We start from the raw sequence: 14,863 nt of genomic DNA on the forward strand, positions 1-14,863 counted from the left end.
TAGCATGCTCCCCAGGAGTGTGCTGACAGATATAAATGTCTGACCGTGGGCTCAGGGCCTCCCCGTCGAGGCTGGTGTTGGAGCGGCAGTGTGTTAAACAAAAAAAAACAAAAAGAAAACTGCCATGATAAGACATGTATGTCCCCCAGCTCAACATCGTCCTTTTTAAAATGCCACATTTCAAGGACGAGCATGTGGGCCGATCCCGGTGGCGTGTGGCGGTGGGCTTTTCAGGCCTTCTGGCTTCTTCCTCCACTGTGCATTTCCCATTCTTATGACTAACGGCTGCGGTCTCCTGTAATTAGTCTTGCTGTGGGTCCTTTTCTGAGGGACTTTGCCGGCTCACGGCGCAGGAGGGGAGCTGGTAATTAAGGGCGCTCCCTTGTTCGATTCATGTGGAAGATAGCGGCGCACCTCTTTTGAAACTGGGCCAAACGCCCAGGGGGCTCCGGCTGTGCCATTCAAGTGCAGACGCGGCCGGGTCGTAGAATCACACACCCGAGAGCCGCCGAGAGACCTGGACGCTCAGCTCTGGTGTCTGTGGCTTCGTGTCAGCGCGGGTGGTGTTCTGTGCCCCGTGCCTGCTGCCATTTTTGGGGTGGGATGCGGCAGATCCCATGGGTAGGGACCAACGGGTAGGGACCAACGGGTAGGGACCAACGGGTAGGGACCCACGGGTAGGGACCAACGGGTAGGGAGCAACGGGCAGGGACCCACGGGTAGGGACCAACGGGTAGGGACCAACGGGTAGGGACCCACAGGTAGGGACCCACGGGTGGGGACCCACGGGTAGGGACCAACGGGTAGGGACCAACGGGTAGGGACCAACAGGTAGGGACCAACGGGTAGGGACCAACGGGTAGGGACCCACAGGTAGGGACCAACGGGCAGGGACCCACGGGTAGGGACCCATGGGTAGGGACCAACGGGTAGGGACCAACGGGTAGGGACCAACGGGCAGGGACCCACGGGTAGGGACCAACGGGTAGGGACCAACGGGCAGGGACCCACGGGTAGGGACCCATGGGTAGGGACCAACGGGTAGGGACCCACGGGTAGGGACCAACGGGTAGGGACCCACGGGCAGGGACCCACGGGTAGGGACCCACGGGTAGGGACCCACAGGTAGGGACCCACAAGTACGGACCCACAGGTAGGGAGCTTGTGCTATGGCCGCAAGTAATTATGCTTAAAACTTATGTAAACTCCTCACAGATCCTGGTGTAAACTTCTCTCTAGTTCTTTCCCATTCATTAAAAAAAAGCATATACTGTACATTATTTAAGTGAAAGGATGCTACATTTGAAACAGTGCAAGACCGAACAAATTACTGTAAAAGAGGGAACCCACACTGACTCCTCTGACCTGTGCTATTATGAAGTGGATGTGAAATAACAAAATCAATATTTGCCTGACGGGAGAAGAATGTTTTGCCTTTAAAGCATTATTTGGACAGTGGCATCATTCGTATGGTCACCATGGTGATGCTGCTTCATTCTGGCGCATAAAGGTCCCAGGCTTTATTGCCATGGTGTCTGAGCATGCATTAACCTGCCCTTTAAAACTGGAAGGCATCATTCCCCGCAATATACTGGTGTAATCTACTGGGAAATAGACAAAGCTGTGAAAGGGACGCGTTGTAAATGAGTATATCGACAAAAAAGATTAGTACTGTATATAAAGCGTGAGTGGTTGCGTCCCATTGAAAGGTCACACAGCAAGAACATCGTGTGAAAATGAGATGCGCTCTGATACCCATCATGTCGTCCTGAGACGCAATCGAGTATCCTCTCTTCAACAAGAGGATCAGGTGTGTGAGGTCCACTCGGGGAAACAGACTTTCTGGGGAACAGACATGTAAAAATGACAAAGCGAACTGATATTCCCCTGAAATGATGTCAAGCCGAATCCATTTACGTAGTACAGGTGGAGAGGGGGAGTTGTTTTTGTAACTTGTGCGTGAGTTTTTGGTGGGCTGTATCAATGTGTCAGAGAGGAAAGGGAACTGTTTCTGGTGGCCGTGGGGTTTGGAGGAAGGGCACATGCACACCCCCCCCCACACACACACACACCACCCCCGTGACAGCCGGATTATCTATCGGAATGTGCACAGAGTCATTTCCAATAACGACGACGCCAACTCCCACACCTACCACCAAGTGAGTGTGGCTGACATGCAGAGAGAGAGAGAGAGAGAGAGAGAGAGAGAGAGAGAGAGAGAGAGAATGAAAGGAAGGAAGGGTAGAGAGTCAGAGAGAGACAGAAGAAGAGAAATAGATGTTATCTTGACACAGAATCCCTGTATTCAATAAGATGGGAAGTAGAGGTTAATTGTTGAGTTAATTATTTTAATTAATGTTGTTTCCTCTGAGCTCAGCAAATGTAACAATAGAAATGTCAAAGCGCGCGTGGGAGCAGGGTCTCTCGGGGCGAGCGCTCCCTGTAATTAGCTTTTCATTGCACATGCACATATTTTTAATTTTTTATGACTTGTAAGACCTGCTTTGTAGAAAAATTGGAAAAATAACTGCATGACTCTCTCAGTTACAAGGACAAGCCTGGAGTCGAATGCTACGCTCTGTTCTCAAAGCCTCATTCAGTGGGAAAAGTCCTCAAAGAGACTGAGTAAAGCTCTACTGGGGCCTTTTAAACCCTCTCTGACTCACTCTGTCATGCTCATTTATCATGACTTGGCTTAACAGTGTTTGGACTGTCCCCACAGCCACGAATGAACACAGAGCCAGTCAACACGGTGAGCAGTATCGAGTATGTAAATACATTACAATTTCATCAAATGCGCAGTATATATCTCATATGTCAACATAATGAATTCTGAATTCTTTGAGATTAACTATCTTTGCAAAACCAAATGTGTTCCTAACATTTAATTGCTTTTTGCTACAATAAGTCATTTGTGCAATGCAAAATGACCCTTATGTTAAACCAACATTGTCCCCTAGTGTACAAAGAAAGAATTAGCTGCATATCTGTGTGGGCCATGCTAACACCAGAAATGGCTAGATGCCATTGATTCAGTGTAGTTAACAATATCAATGGATAATATTTTTGTATTTTAGTTTTGAGTGCTTTTTGAACAGGACACAATACATGGCAGCCAATCAGGACAGAGCTCATTTATTTATTATCCATCTTAAAGGCACAATAACAAACAAAGATGTTGAAAATATATAATGACATATTAAGTAGACATTAAAGAAAAATATAATATGAAAGAAACCTGATACCATCCCTTTCAGATGATGAGAATTAATTTGTGCAAACTTATCATCCTATAAACAGAACTGTTGCTAATATCATAAATATACATATTAATATTGTACTTAAACACAAACTTATCCAGGATGTTGGACATACATCCACTAATCTCCAACTAAACATCAAAGACAAACACTGTAAAATAAATGACCAGTTAACTAATACCTGTGGTTCTTTAACCTCCGATTGGTGTAGATGTACTACATGTACGTTTATTAACACTGCCATTAAAATAACCAGCACAAAAGCATATACCATTGTCACTCAACACTCTTCACGCTTTACTGCAGGAGTTGTCTTCTGTATTTCTTGCAACAGGTGAAATTAGCTTTACCTCTTTACATGGGAGAAAGCGAACTTGATGATCATTAGATGGAACACTGGACCATCAGAATGAAGAATTTGTCATTTCCAGAGCCAATGCATTATAATGCTAACGGACACTGCACTAACGAAAATTCTGTTTGCTTTGCAAGTTGTTGCTATGGCAGCGATGAAGTTAGACAACTGAACGAACTGATCTATACTGTCAGAGGTTTAGAGCCCTATGGAGTAAGTGCTATGATTGAAACAACTGCTGTTTTTATTATAAACTGCTGTCACCTCCTAGAAACTCAGAATAACTTTGTTTGGACAGCTGATGAAGAACCTCCTTCTGATAGGTATTACACTGAATGTTTAACACCTCTACATGCATCAATATATTCTGATTCAGAAAGGTTCTAGACTGTTATACTTGTACACTTTATTGCACTGTGGATTTGATTTTGAATGAATATAATTGCCATTTTTCCTATCAATATACATTTAATCACTCATAATGGCAAAATGAAAACATGTTGTTAGAGTTTAGAAAATTAATCAAAAACTGAAGTCTCTTACTCACAGGAGTATGCACACCCTTGTGCGACACTCCATATTGTGGTTGAGTGCATCCTGTGTACTTAAATTATCGTTGAGATGTGTTGTTGGAACTCATTTGGTGTCCACCTGATGCAGAATTGATGAGAATTGATTGAACGTATTTGTCCAATCATGCAAAGGCACACACTGGGGTCAATGAGGGACCACAGTCGATCGCCATGATTGTACTCTGTTAAGACACAGATCAGGGCAAGGACAGAACACAGTGGCTCTGTTCGAAATAGCCTACTACATACTACTGGCGTACTGATTGAGCCCCAAATCAGTATGCAGTATGCTAGTATGCTATTTCGAACAGAGCCAGTGTGTCTAAGGCTTGAAGTCTTCCCCAGGCCACAGTTGCCTCAGTAACTTTGAAATGGAATCTTTCTAGAGTCCTTCACACCAAATTGGGCATGCGGACAAGAGGAGACTTGGTCCAAGAGGTAATAAGGAAGTAGTAAGCAGATTGAGATTCTGTTGGACGGGCAACCATTTCTGAGACACTATGAATCAGACGTCTGTGTCAGTGGTAGGAGAGAAGCCACTGTTGACCAACGGGGTATATGAAAGCACTTTTGCAGTTTGCATGTAAAGGACACTGACCACATGTGAAAAGAGATACTCTGGTCTGATGAGATGAAAACTGTACTCTTTGGCCTGAACAACAAACACCATATCTGATGAAAAACTGTACGTTACACCACTGCTATAGTAAAACATGGTGGTGGTATGGCAAAGCCTCTCAGCAGCAGGGACCGAACCACCTCCAGAGTGTGTGCACACTCACACCGGGGCGACAGTTCACCTTTCAAAAGGACAATGACCCAAAGCAGCCAGCCAAAATAACACTGGAGTGATATCAGGACATGTCTAGACCCATACGATTGTAAAGCTGCTTTGTGACAACATGTGTTGTGAAAAGCACTTTATAAATAAATTTGACTTTGACTTTGACATGTCTCTGGATGTCATTAAGTGGTCCAGCCAAAACCCAAACCTAAACCCAATTTAACATCTGGGGAAACATGTGAAGATGGACGTTCACAAACACTCGCCATCCAATCAGGATAAAAAAAATGAACTGCCTAAATCCAGGTAAGCTAATGGAGACGTGTCCAAGAAGACTTACAGTTTCTGCAAAGTAATTAAGATTTCCTGGATGTGTGTGCACATACTAATGCTAATAACATAATAGATTCTGTAAATTCAGTTGTTCCAGTAATTATATTGGGCCCTCAAGTAAGTATTATTTTTAAGCATTATACATTTGAAGTACTTACTTATAAGTATTATAACTCTTCAGAAAGTATGTTAGTATGTTCTAAAATCTAAATAGAATTGTCATATGTTTTTGTACATATATTACATTTTTAAATGTTTTATTTTGTAAGAAGTGACAGTCTAAGTTTCCTTTCTATCTGCCTTTCAAACAAACTTCATTGCACAGAAAAAAACATATATACTATATTGATGTTTGATAATTATTCTCTTGGTTTGAGGGACCATTTTTGTGACAGAATATAGTGAAAGAACAAAATCATGAAAGATCAGTTTGGTGGAGAGAAGCTGTTTTGAAAGGACTTTAACTTTTAGTCACCATCATTTTTTCCAAGTTTCTCATTCATATTTCTCTTACTTTTTTGCACTATTCGGAAATCATATTTTAAACATTAATCATATTCATCATATTTTAGGCAGTAAGACGATTTCATTTGTGCTGATGATCTAATGATTTCCTCAATGATGATTTCATCATGAAATATTTTCTCAGCCACATTTGAATCTTAAAGAATTGGGCGGTGTGTTGAAACCATGGTAATAGAAATCCAGCATGTGCCTCCCCTCCCCCCCCCCCCACCCCCAACTCGGTGTGTTTGGTTTACCCCAGATGTCTGGACGTATCAGGAGTGGAGTGTGCTTGAGCCAAGCAATTATCAGCAGCCTTCATTTGACAGGAGCACAATGGTTCCTCCTGGACCTATCCCTCACTCTTATTGCAGTGCGTTAGCACTGGGCTCTTTCCCAAATCCCCCGTGTTATAAGGACTGGGACTTTCTCCACAGAATTGCATTCCACTTCCACTAATGAAGCTCATTTGGTTAGCGGTCTTTGAAGCTGGGGTGGGGGGGGGGGGGGGGGGGGGGGGGGGGGTATGACGGCGTAGACGGAGGCAGAGGCGGCACGGGCGAGCAACGCAGGAGACGGCGGCTACAGGAGCTTAGGGTCTATGCATTTAATAATCGTTCCGAAAGGTTTAAAACAAAACGCATAATGAATGGCCATTTTGATGAGCTAATTCACTCACGTGCAACATGAAAAGACTGGGAGGATTTTTAATTTAGAAAAAAAAATTAAAGAACAGGACAAATAAACACAGAGAGAAGAAACAATGTTCATTCCAGAGAAACAGCATCACATCACCTGACAGGCAGCATAAAACCTAAATGATTCTAACACTGAAGCAAACCAGAATTGATAAAGTTGTATAGTGGTTTTAAAAATTAGATCTCTGCACTCCAAGAAAAAAAAACTTTGCTGTCCTCTGCATTTACATTTAGAGCAGATGGCAGATGTGCGTAGCCAGTGCGGCGCACGTGTTTATCAGAACGACTGAGTGTGGGCTCCCTGGGACAGGATTCACTACACAAGACAAGATGGAGAGATTTTTCTGAGATGAGTCACAGCAGTCTGGCTGATGCTTGAAACAGTGGGTGTGGTAATTCAAGGAACAAACGCAGTAATGAGAGTGAGCGTTTGTGCTTGGCATTGATGCTGCTGTGCTACTGGTTATAGTGGATATGGGGGCATGGCTAGAAAACAAGCTAACGATGAATATCAAACATTTTTGAATATCATGAATATCAAACTTTTGACCCAATTATCTTGTACCTGAGGGACGCTCATACAGGGAAAGGCCTTAAAATGGTGCCCTTAGGTCGGAATATAATAATATTTGAATATTTCTCCTGCTGCTTCTGATCTTGAGGGATTGAGAATAAACCAGTCAGAATGACAGTTCCTGAAATTCCCTGCAGTCACCCAGAAGTCTTTAAACACAAGTTAAGAAGCTGACACAACTGACAACATGGTGCAGGAACATGAGAGACCTTTGAAAAGCCTAACTGACATTTATCTTCAGTAATAATAACTACAAGCAGAACACCTGAGACTCTTTGATCCCTTCCATGTTCAGATATCAAAACCCCATGTGCCTTTTTTTTATTTTAAAAGGTCCAACCAGTTTAGCAGTGCGGCACCAGACCCGGCAGCAGAGACTCTCCCGGGCCGTGTGAGCCAGGACCGGCCTCCTCACCCTGCAGGGAGCCGACCTTGGGGCCCGGCGTTCTGTCGGCACCGGCCTGGTTCTCCACCTGGGCCGCCACGCAGACAGTGCTCTCGGAGACCCCCGGTGTGGCCGGGGGCTCGGGCACGGGGACTGGCGTGGTGCTCCCGCTCGGCACCGTTGCGCTGGACTGCAAGTTCCACATGCAGAGAAAAAGACAAGCACCCTGACATGAGTACTGTAGACTCTTTCAGCTGCTTAGCCTAAGCTAACGTTCAGCTAACTTTGTTTTTCCTTTCTAACGTCAAAGGGAACTATTTTGTGAAGTGCCAGAAAGCTGCACACCACACCTGTCTCGGTATTTCAGAACACTTTGCATCTCCTGCCATTGTTGTCATGGAAACTTTGCCCACCCTGCTCTTTGAATGCCCTCTCTCTGGATTCTGTGCGTTCTCTTTCTCACGCCCAGGCTGAAGAGCCCCAGACCTGCCTCACTGGGTCTCGTCTCTACTCGTCTGATCCGACTGACACATCTGATCTCACTCATCCCCAGTGTGTGAGGCCTGGCATTAGTGTTTACGAGCCCCGCTGTGGCCTGGCCTGGATTCAGACGCAGTTTCCGTAGCACGTGTCATACTTGACGGCCCAGGTGCTCAGATGTTCCCTCACAGGCCTACTCACGTTCCCCACGGAGATGTTGCTCCCTATGGGGGTCTTCTTCTTCCTGCAGAGGTTGGGGTTCCAGTGGCACACCAGACTGTCATTCTGGACGCTGTAGTTTTTGTGACCGATCAACCAATAGGTGTTCATTTTTCCTTTGCCCTGAAAATAATTGAGAGAAAAATAGTAGGAAGAGATAGTTATGGAATTGCCTTAATTTAATCACACTCGTATTAAGAAAATCAAGGGTAACATTCGTTTAACCACTAAAAAGCATAAATGGTTTGTTTGGTCTTGAGTTTAATCATCTGAGCAGGTTCGTGGTGGGGGGCTCCCTCTAGTGTACAAAAACACCTGATATAGCGGACCCGACTCTCACCTTCACCTCGATCTCTCCCCTCAGCTGGAGCTCGTATGAATTGTCCTTCATCAGCGCCAGGTACGTTGCTGAACTCGCATGGATCTTCTGAGCTGTAACAAACGGCAGGATACCACCCTTCAAGGCCGAGGGCACGTTTTTAAATTCTTTCGGTAACTACATACCTGTCAAACTAGTCTCATTCTTTACATCACACTGGCTCTAGATAGGATTGTAATATGGCACAAGGTGTTATGCAAGGGGAGAATCAGACCACTTTGATGTTCTGAACTAAGAACAAATGAGGAACAATTCAGCCATGACTGAAACGGCTGTCTGTCTCTATGGTGATGTAGTGACTGAAAATATTCATGAACGCCTCAGCAGCGTCGGGCCCAAACACAGACCCAGTGCTTTCAGGGTTCAAGTACACGCAACCAGGAATAAAGTTTCATAACCGCCAGGCATTCACCAGTTGCTCTATAGAGATGTCAAGAGACGAGCATTTGATAGCCTACGTATCAGAGCAGTGCCACCGAAGACGGACCACTACCAGACCACGTGGCGAGACGGTGCAGATGTAGCCAGGGGCTGCTTATTCTGTAAGGGGTGTGCTTTCATTTCATTGGTTGGATTTGTTTGGGCGTCTGTGTTTTTGTTTTGTTACTACATTTAAAACGTACAAAAAGGAAACGTTAAAGGTGGTATACATACGCAGACTGGTGGACTCCATCCGAGAGGCGGTGTTTACCGTGTCTCCGAACAGACAGTACCGGGGCATCTTGTAGCCCACAATACCAGCGACACACGGGCCTGGGGCACAAATACAAAGCCACCAAACATCCACCCACATGCTCATAAAAACACATTATGAATATGCTGTATAATCTAGACTACTTGAGATATTTGTAAGTTTACATTACTCTTTATGTACGTCTTATATGCTATGAAATCAGACATGTATATTGCTTTGATATGACAGAGGGATCAAATAATATTATATTTGTTGCATAAAGGTAATTCGTTTCTGCTATTGAAATACTGCTACTTACATAAGCATTTCAACAACGGCAAAACATGTAAACTCACAGGCCATGACTTCCTTTCTCAAAGGCCCACAAACCTGTGTGTATGCCCGCTCTGAGCTGAAGGCGTTTGCTTTGCATGTGGGGTATGGACACCTGTCTCACAGCCGCCACCAGATCCAGAGACATCTTGGCGATCTCGTCCGCGTGCCTGTCTCCGTTTCGCTCTGGGAGTCCACTCACCACCATGTACGCGTCACCTATAGTCTCCACCTGTCCCCCCCCCCCCCCGACAGAAAGCGGCGTCCACTGTTTGAAACGGAAACCACCCGCTTGCTTAATCAAGGGATTGACAGGTTGTCAGGGATTGGAGAAACGTTACATTTGAGTTCATGCAGGTTACCTTGTAGACGTTGTAGGAGTCGATGCGCGTGTCAAAGCACATGTAGAGATTGTTTAGCATCTCAACCACTTGCAGTGGCGAACAGGTGGCAGATATAGCCGTGAAACCCACAATGTCAGAGAAGAAAATTGTCACCTGAAAAGAAGCCTGTGTATCAGTAAGAACGATCTGGAATTGCCACATACAACCTATACACACGCATAGATAAACATACGGCTATGCAGTAACGATGCAGACTAGGGTTGCAGCGGTAACCGGTTTCACGGTATACCACGGTATTAAAATGCACGGTTATCATACCGTGTGCGTCTGCTTATTACCGGTAAAAAGCAAGCCAGCGGAGAAACTGACCCGCGCATGCGCAACTCCGCTCCGGTTCAGCTACTCAGCACACAGCGGTGAGAATGACAGAAAGTGCATCAGACTTAACAAATGTTAAAAAAAAAAAAAAAAAAGCTAAACTAAAATCAGCGGCGAAAATGACGTTGGCTCCACCCGTGCGCGAGGGTCTCGCGCGCTGTCGATTCGCGAGGTCGTGCACTATGCGCGCCGCGCCTCAGCGCAATGAACAAAGTCATGTTTGCAGGGTTCATACACCTTTATAAGGTGGAATTAAAGCACTTGTACGTAACTTTAAAGGTCCGTTTCAATATTTCCCAACACTTAAGTTAAATATTTATACATATACTCGAAATGATTAGCTTTTTCATCACATTATTTAATGGTTGTTTATTTTCAAAACGACCAATCTTAACGTCTTCACGTTCTCTCATTTTTCGTCCGGGAATTACAAGAGGCTCGTATTTGTTAACGTAAGACAAAAGAACTGTGCCGAGTCGCGCGCTACGGTCACTAGTGAAAGTATAATTCTAGCTTTTTATGGTCCTTGCTTTCACTGGATGTAAAAGACGCCATTAATTTACATGCGTTCATTTTCAAATTCTAACGTGTCTGTTTTTCATATGTTAAAACCAGACTCGGTGTGAACGCCTTAAAATAGAAATCTCTATTGTGACGGTCATGTCAGAAATAAATCCTCTCTTTCTGCAGTATCTGGTTATATTCTAACTTGGCAGTACAACGGACGTTTACAACAGTTGTTGATCAGACACTGACCCAGGCTGAGTTTATCAGATACTAAATAATTTAAACTTAAATAATTGTACTGAAATACATGATTTAGGTTTCTCTAATTTTGCAGTATTTATATAAACATGTTTACAGCTTTTTTTTTTTTTTTTAAAGGAGACTTTTTGTATAGCTACAATAGTTCCAGGTTTCTACAATAAATAGTTAATTGAACAAAAAAACTTGTAATTTCTTTAAGGGTCAGTGTATCTTTTAATAATATACAAACTAACTGTGATACCGTGATAACCGTGATACCGCGGTATTTTCTGAGACGGTTATCATACCGTGAAAATCTCATACCGTTGCAACCCTAATGCAGACGATAAAATAATTCATTGAAAATGCATAATTAAATGCACCAGTCATACCAACCTTCTCTCCAAATTTAAGTACAAGATAAAAGCTCATTCATATTGCTTTAGATTCTGACTGTCTGCCACTCCAGTGACATCATTTAACTCAAATTAAAGCTCTCATCTCTCTGACTCTCTGTTCCTGCCAAAGTCCACAATACACAAGCTGAAAATACAATGTCCAGCCCTATGAGTGTCACCCTATAGTTCATAAACTATATTTGCATTACTGAGCAAAATAGTGAAAAAGTGAATACCATTAATGGCGTAGCAAAGAGTAAACCAGACCTGCCATGAGCATGCGGTTCAAAATCACTCCTCCATGAGAGACACGCAATTTGCCCGTGTCCCTCATAAGCTGTTTTATCTCCTAATGAATATGGAATACCATAATTACAGGCAATTACTGCAACAAAAACACCAAACAAAATGGGAGGATGTGTTCCTTCTGTATACTGCAATCTTGCCAACGTGTCTAATGAATATGGGCTTGTTTTGCGAACCTCGATTTGATTTGTTAACCCAGTAAAACTAGTTGAAACCCATACCATCTAATTATTCTACAATCTAATTCAGTTTATTGCTCCATGATGTTCACACTATACTTTGCACTAGAGGTTTGCAGTAGTAAACACTACGTTGTTACTTTCCAGGAGAGCTCTTACACTCTCGTAGCTCTCAGCCTCTACATGTTGTTTTTTGCGGAGTTGCCTGGCCACAGACTTGGGCAGCATCTGGTGGAGGAGGTCTTCAGCCAGGTGCCTCTGGGTCTTCAGGTCTTCCGTCTTCTCCCGGAGGTTGTGTGCATAGCCCTGGATCCACTCGGTCATCTGCTTGAAGGAGAGCAGCACGACAGGGTAGATGATGCAGGTGATGGTGAGCAGGCAGACCTTCAGGCTGAGCCCTGAGGAGATGTCCCGCGACCTCAGGGCGAGGGCGGCCGTGGCCTTGGCCAGGAAGCAGTGCCGCACGCTGGCCAGAGACACAACGAGTGTGGAGGGTCCCTTTGGAGAGGAACCAGACCCGTGGAGGAAGAGGAGGGAGCGGAAGTCTCTTGGGATGGTCGGGTGGAGATCAGCGTTCTCCATCCAGCAGATTTGGAAGCTCTCGGACACATTCTGGAGGATCATTAGAGTGGCCACTGTTTGTGACCATTCATGCTGGAAGTCTGGTCCACCCTCACCCAACATCCACTGGTAGTTCAGCTCCTGGAATGCAAGGAGAAGTTTCAGGGCGAGCGCATCTGCCCAGTCCGGACTGTGCTTCAGAAACCCAATGTCCACGTCTCTGACACCTGACGACTCAAATATCTTTCTGATTGCAAGAGTGAAAATGGGGGTCCCATTGCCACCTGCAAGCTCATCTCTCCATGTCACATTAACAAACTTCGAAAAGTCAGACGAGAGCCGCCCACAAAACTCTGAGACTTCTGGGCCACACGGCCTCCCCAGGCCGTCCGTGTCTGCCCCTGGGCAGTGGCCGTTGACCAGAGACAGGACGTCAGACGAGCAGCTCGAGACCGCCTTGACCTCAGCACCACCACTCCCTCTCGCCCGACACACGTTTCTGGCCGTCTGGAGCTCGGCAGTGAGTCGGAGCGCAGCACGAGTCCTGCACGAGACAAACAGGCTCAGGCTGCTTTGAGCGGCCCGCCACTGAGACAGACCGGAGCCGAAGTCCGTGGACACAGCGCCAAACAGAGCCAGCAAGGAGACCACGCAGGCGACCAGGATCCTGCGAACCGTGCGGTTGCTACGACCACATCCAGGAAGAGAGAGACTGTGAAGGGAGGTAACAGCAGACATGTCAGATCACAGCAGTGAAATCAGGCTTCACAGACAACATTGAATCACTATGTACAAATGACACATGACTTTGCTAATGCCACATAAAATACAGCCAAAACACACATAGGCTACATTTAGAATCATTCATCAATTTCCGTAGATGTGAGAAAGCCCTAACATGAGTTGAAATGATAAAAATGATCAACAGAGGTACTTTTGAGATGCTTTACACAACAGCTGAACTAAATAGTGTACGTTTTGCTTAAAAGTGAAAGTTAATTCGTTTACCTGCAAATATCACATTCTCCCTCCGTCTCCTCTTGTCCGTTTGCTAAAAACCTTGCTCGAGCTTTGTGTTTTCTGCTGTGGATTTTATTTAGAGTGCCTTTTAAAGAGGTCGATGACAGGGTCCCAGACGCCAAACAGTCCTTTTTCATGTGCTCCAGGGATGTCATGAGATACTATGCTACGCGAAAGGACTTAAAGTTATTTATGCAGTTTAACCAACTAAGCTTTAATTGTTGTTTTTTGGTCGTTATTACTTTGTAAAATATGTCTCCATTTCGTGAATATACTCAGGCGACCATCTTCCTCTTCTTGTCTTGGCATAACAGAATTCAGCCTGTGACGTAGGTTTATTAATTACTCAGTCCGGGTTTTGATTGAGCAGAGTCGCTAGTTCCTAATATATGGAACAATATTTCGTATGCACCGGTAAACATATCTTATTACTTTTATTTTTTAGTTTGATTTTTTTTATTTGGCATAGGCCCCAGCTTTGGTTTACATTGGTGCTTATTTAACTCAGTAAATACATTGGAATTATATTTAACTTGTTTTAAGGTCTCGTTTTAATTATTCAGTCTAATATTCAGAAAGGTCGAACAAATATTACTCAACGGCATTAATTGCGTTTAGGAACACAGTCGCATAATTCTTTGTGGCAATCATCGCTGTTGCTTTTGCCCCGGTGAGCTCAGTAAAATATCAAGTGATTTAACCAGTTCTTAAAATGTGCTAAAATCTTTTGTTTCACAATTTCGTTACAATAATCATGACCGCTTACTTATAAATGATTGTCTTGTAAAATAATTCGCGGTTCAGAAACCTGACGTTTTTATACTGGATAATAAACAACATTAATCTTTTACAGAATGCTGAAAAGAAACACATTGGAGTAAATGCAATACTTTAATGGGAAACACTGCTTTATTTGACTTTAAGTGTAGCAAAACAAGATTTCCAATAAATATTTCCCGTAAATTATCCGATTCAAATTCAGCGCCCAAGATATACAGATGTGTTAATCACAGTCAAGTAGACACCAATATTTTTATTTGATCACAATCCCTAAAACACACTTTTCCACATTTTGCCCATGTCCCTTACCCTGCGTAAATATGTAATTGCACACACTTCTCCCTTTAATCGTCTGCTGGAGGCTGAAACCCCACTGGCCACACTTACACCATCACCGTGCCGCAGTTACATAACGCTACTTCATTAAAAAAACGAAATTTACATTCTTCTGTCTGTGGCAAACATAGACTACAAAGAATATAGAGGCGTTTTGGCTGTAGTGTCACGTAAATGATTGATTAACACTAGAAAGCAAGTTATCACACTGTACTTAACATGACCTCAAAGCTCACGTTCGCATTTTACATCATACTACTAAAGT

The 14,863-nt window shown here is 44.1% G+C and overlaps 1 protein-coding gene across 1 annotated transcript; it reads right to left on the minus strand.

The window, feature by feature from the left end:
• Nucleotides 1–6,497: 6,497 nt before the first annotated feature.
• LOC143490322 (uncharacterized) lies at nt 6,498–13,797 on the minus strand. The gene is made up of 8 exons (XM_076988987.1): nt 13,471–13,797; nt 12,061–13,174; nt 9,912–10,046; nt 9,607–9,781; nt 9,198–9,296; nt 8,505–8,596; nt 8,147–8,287; nt 6,498–7,655 (listed from the first exon to the last, which is right to left on the minus strand). The coding sequence occupies exons 1-8, from the start codon at nt 13,635–13,637 to the stop codon at nt 7,425–7,427; spliced, it is 2,154 nt and encodes a 717-aa protein (XP_076845102.1). The 5' UTR covers nt 13,638–13,797; the 3' UTR covers nt 6,498–7,424.
• Between the last annotated feature and the right edge of the window lie 1,066 nt (nt 13,798–14,863).

This window comes from Brachyhypopomus gauderio, unplaced genomic scaffold (assembly GCF_052324685.1).
Source record: "Brachyhypopomus gauderio isolate BG-103 unplaced genomic scaffold, BGAUD_0.2 sc65, whole genome shotgun sequence".
NCBI lineage: Eukaryota > Metazoa > Chordata > Actinopteri > Gymnotiformes > Hypopomidae > Brachyhypopomus > Brachyhypopomus gauderio.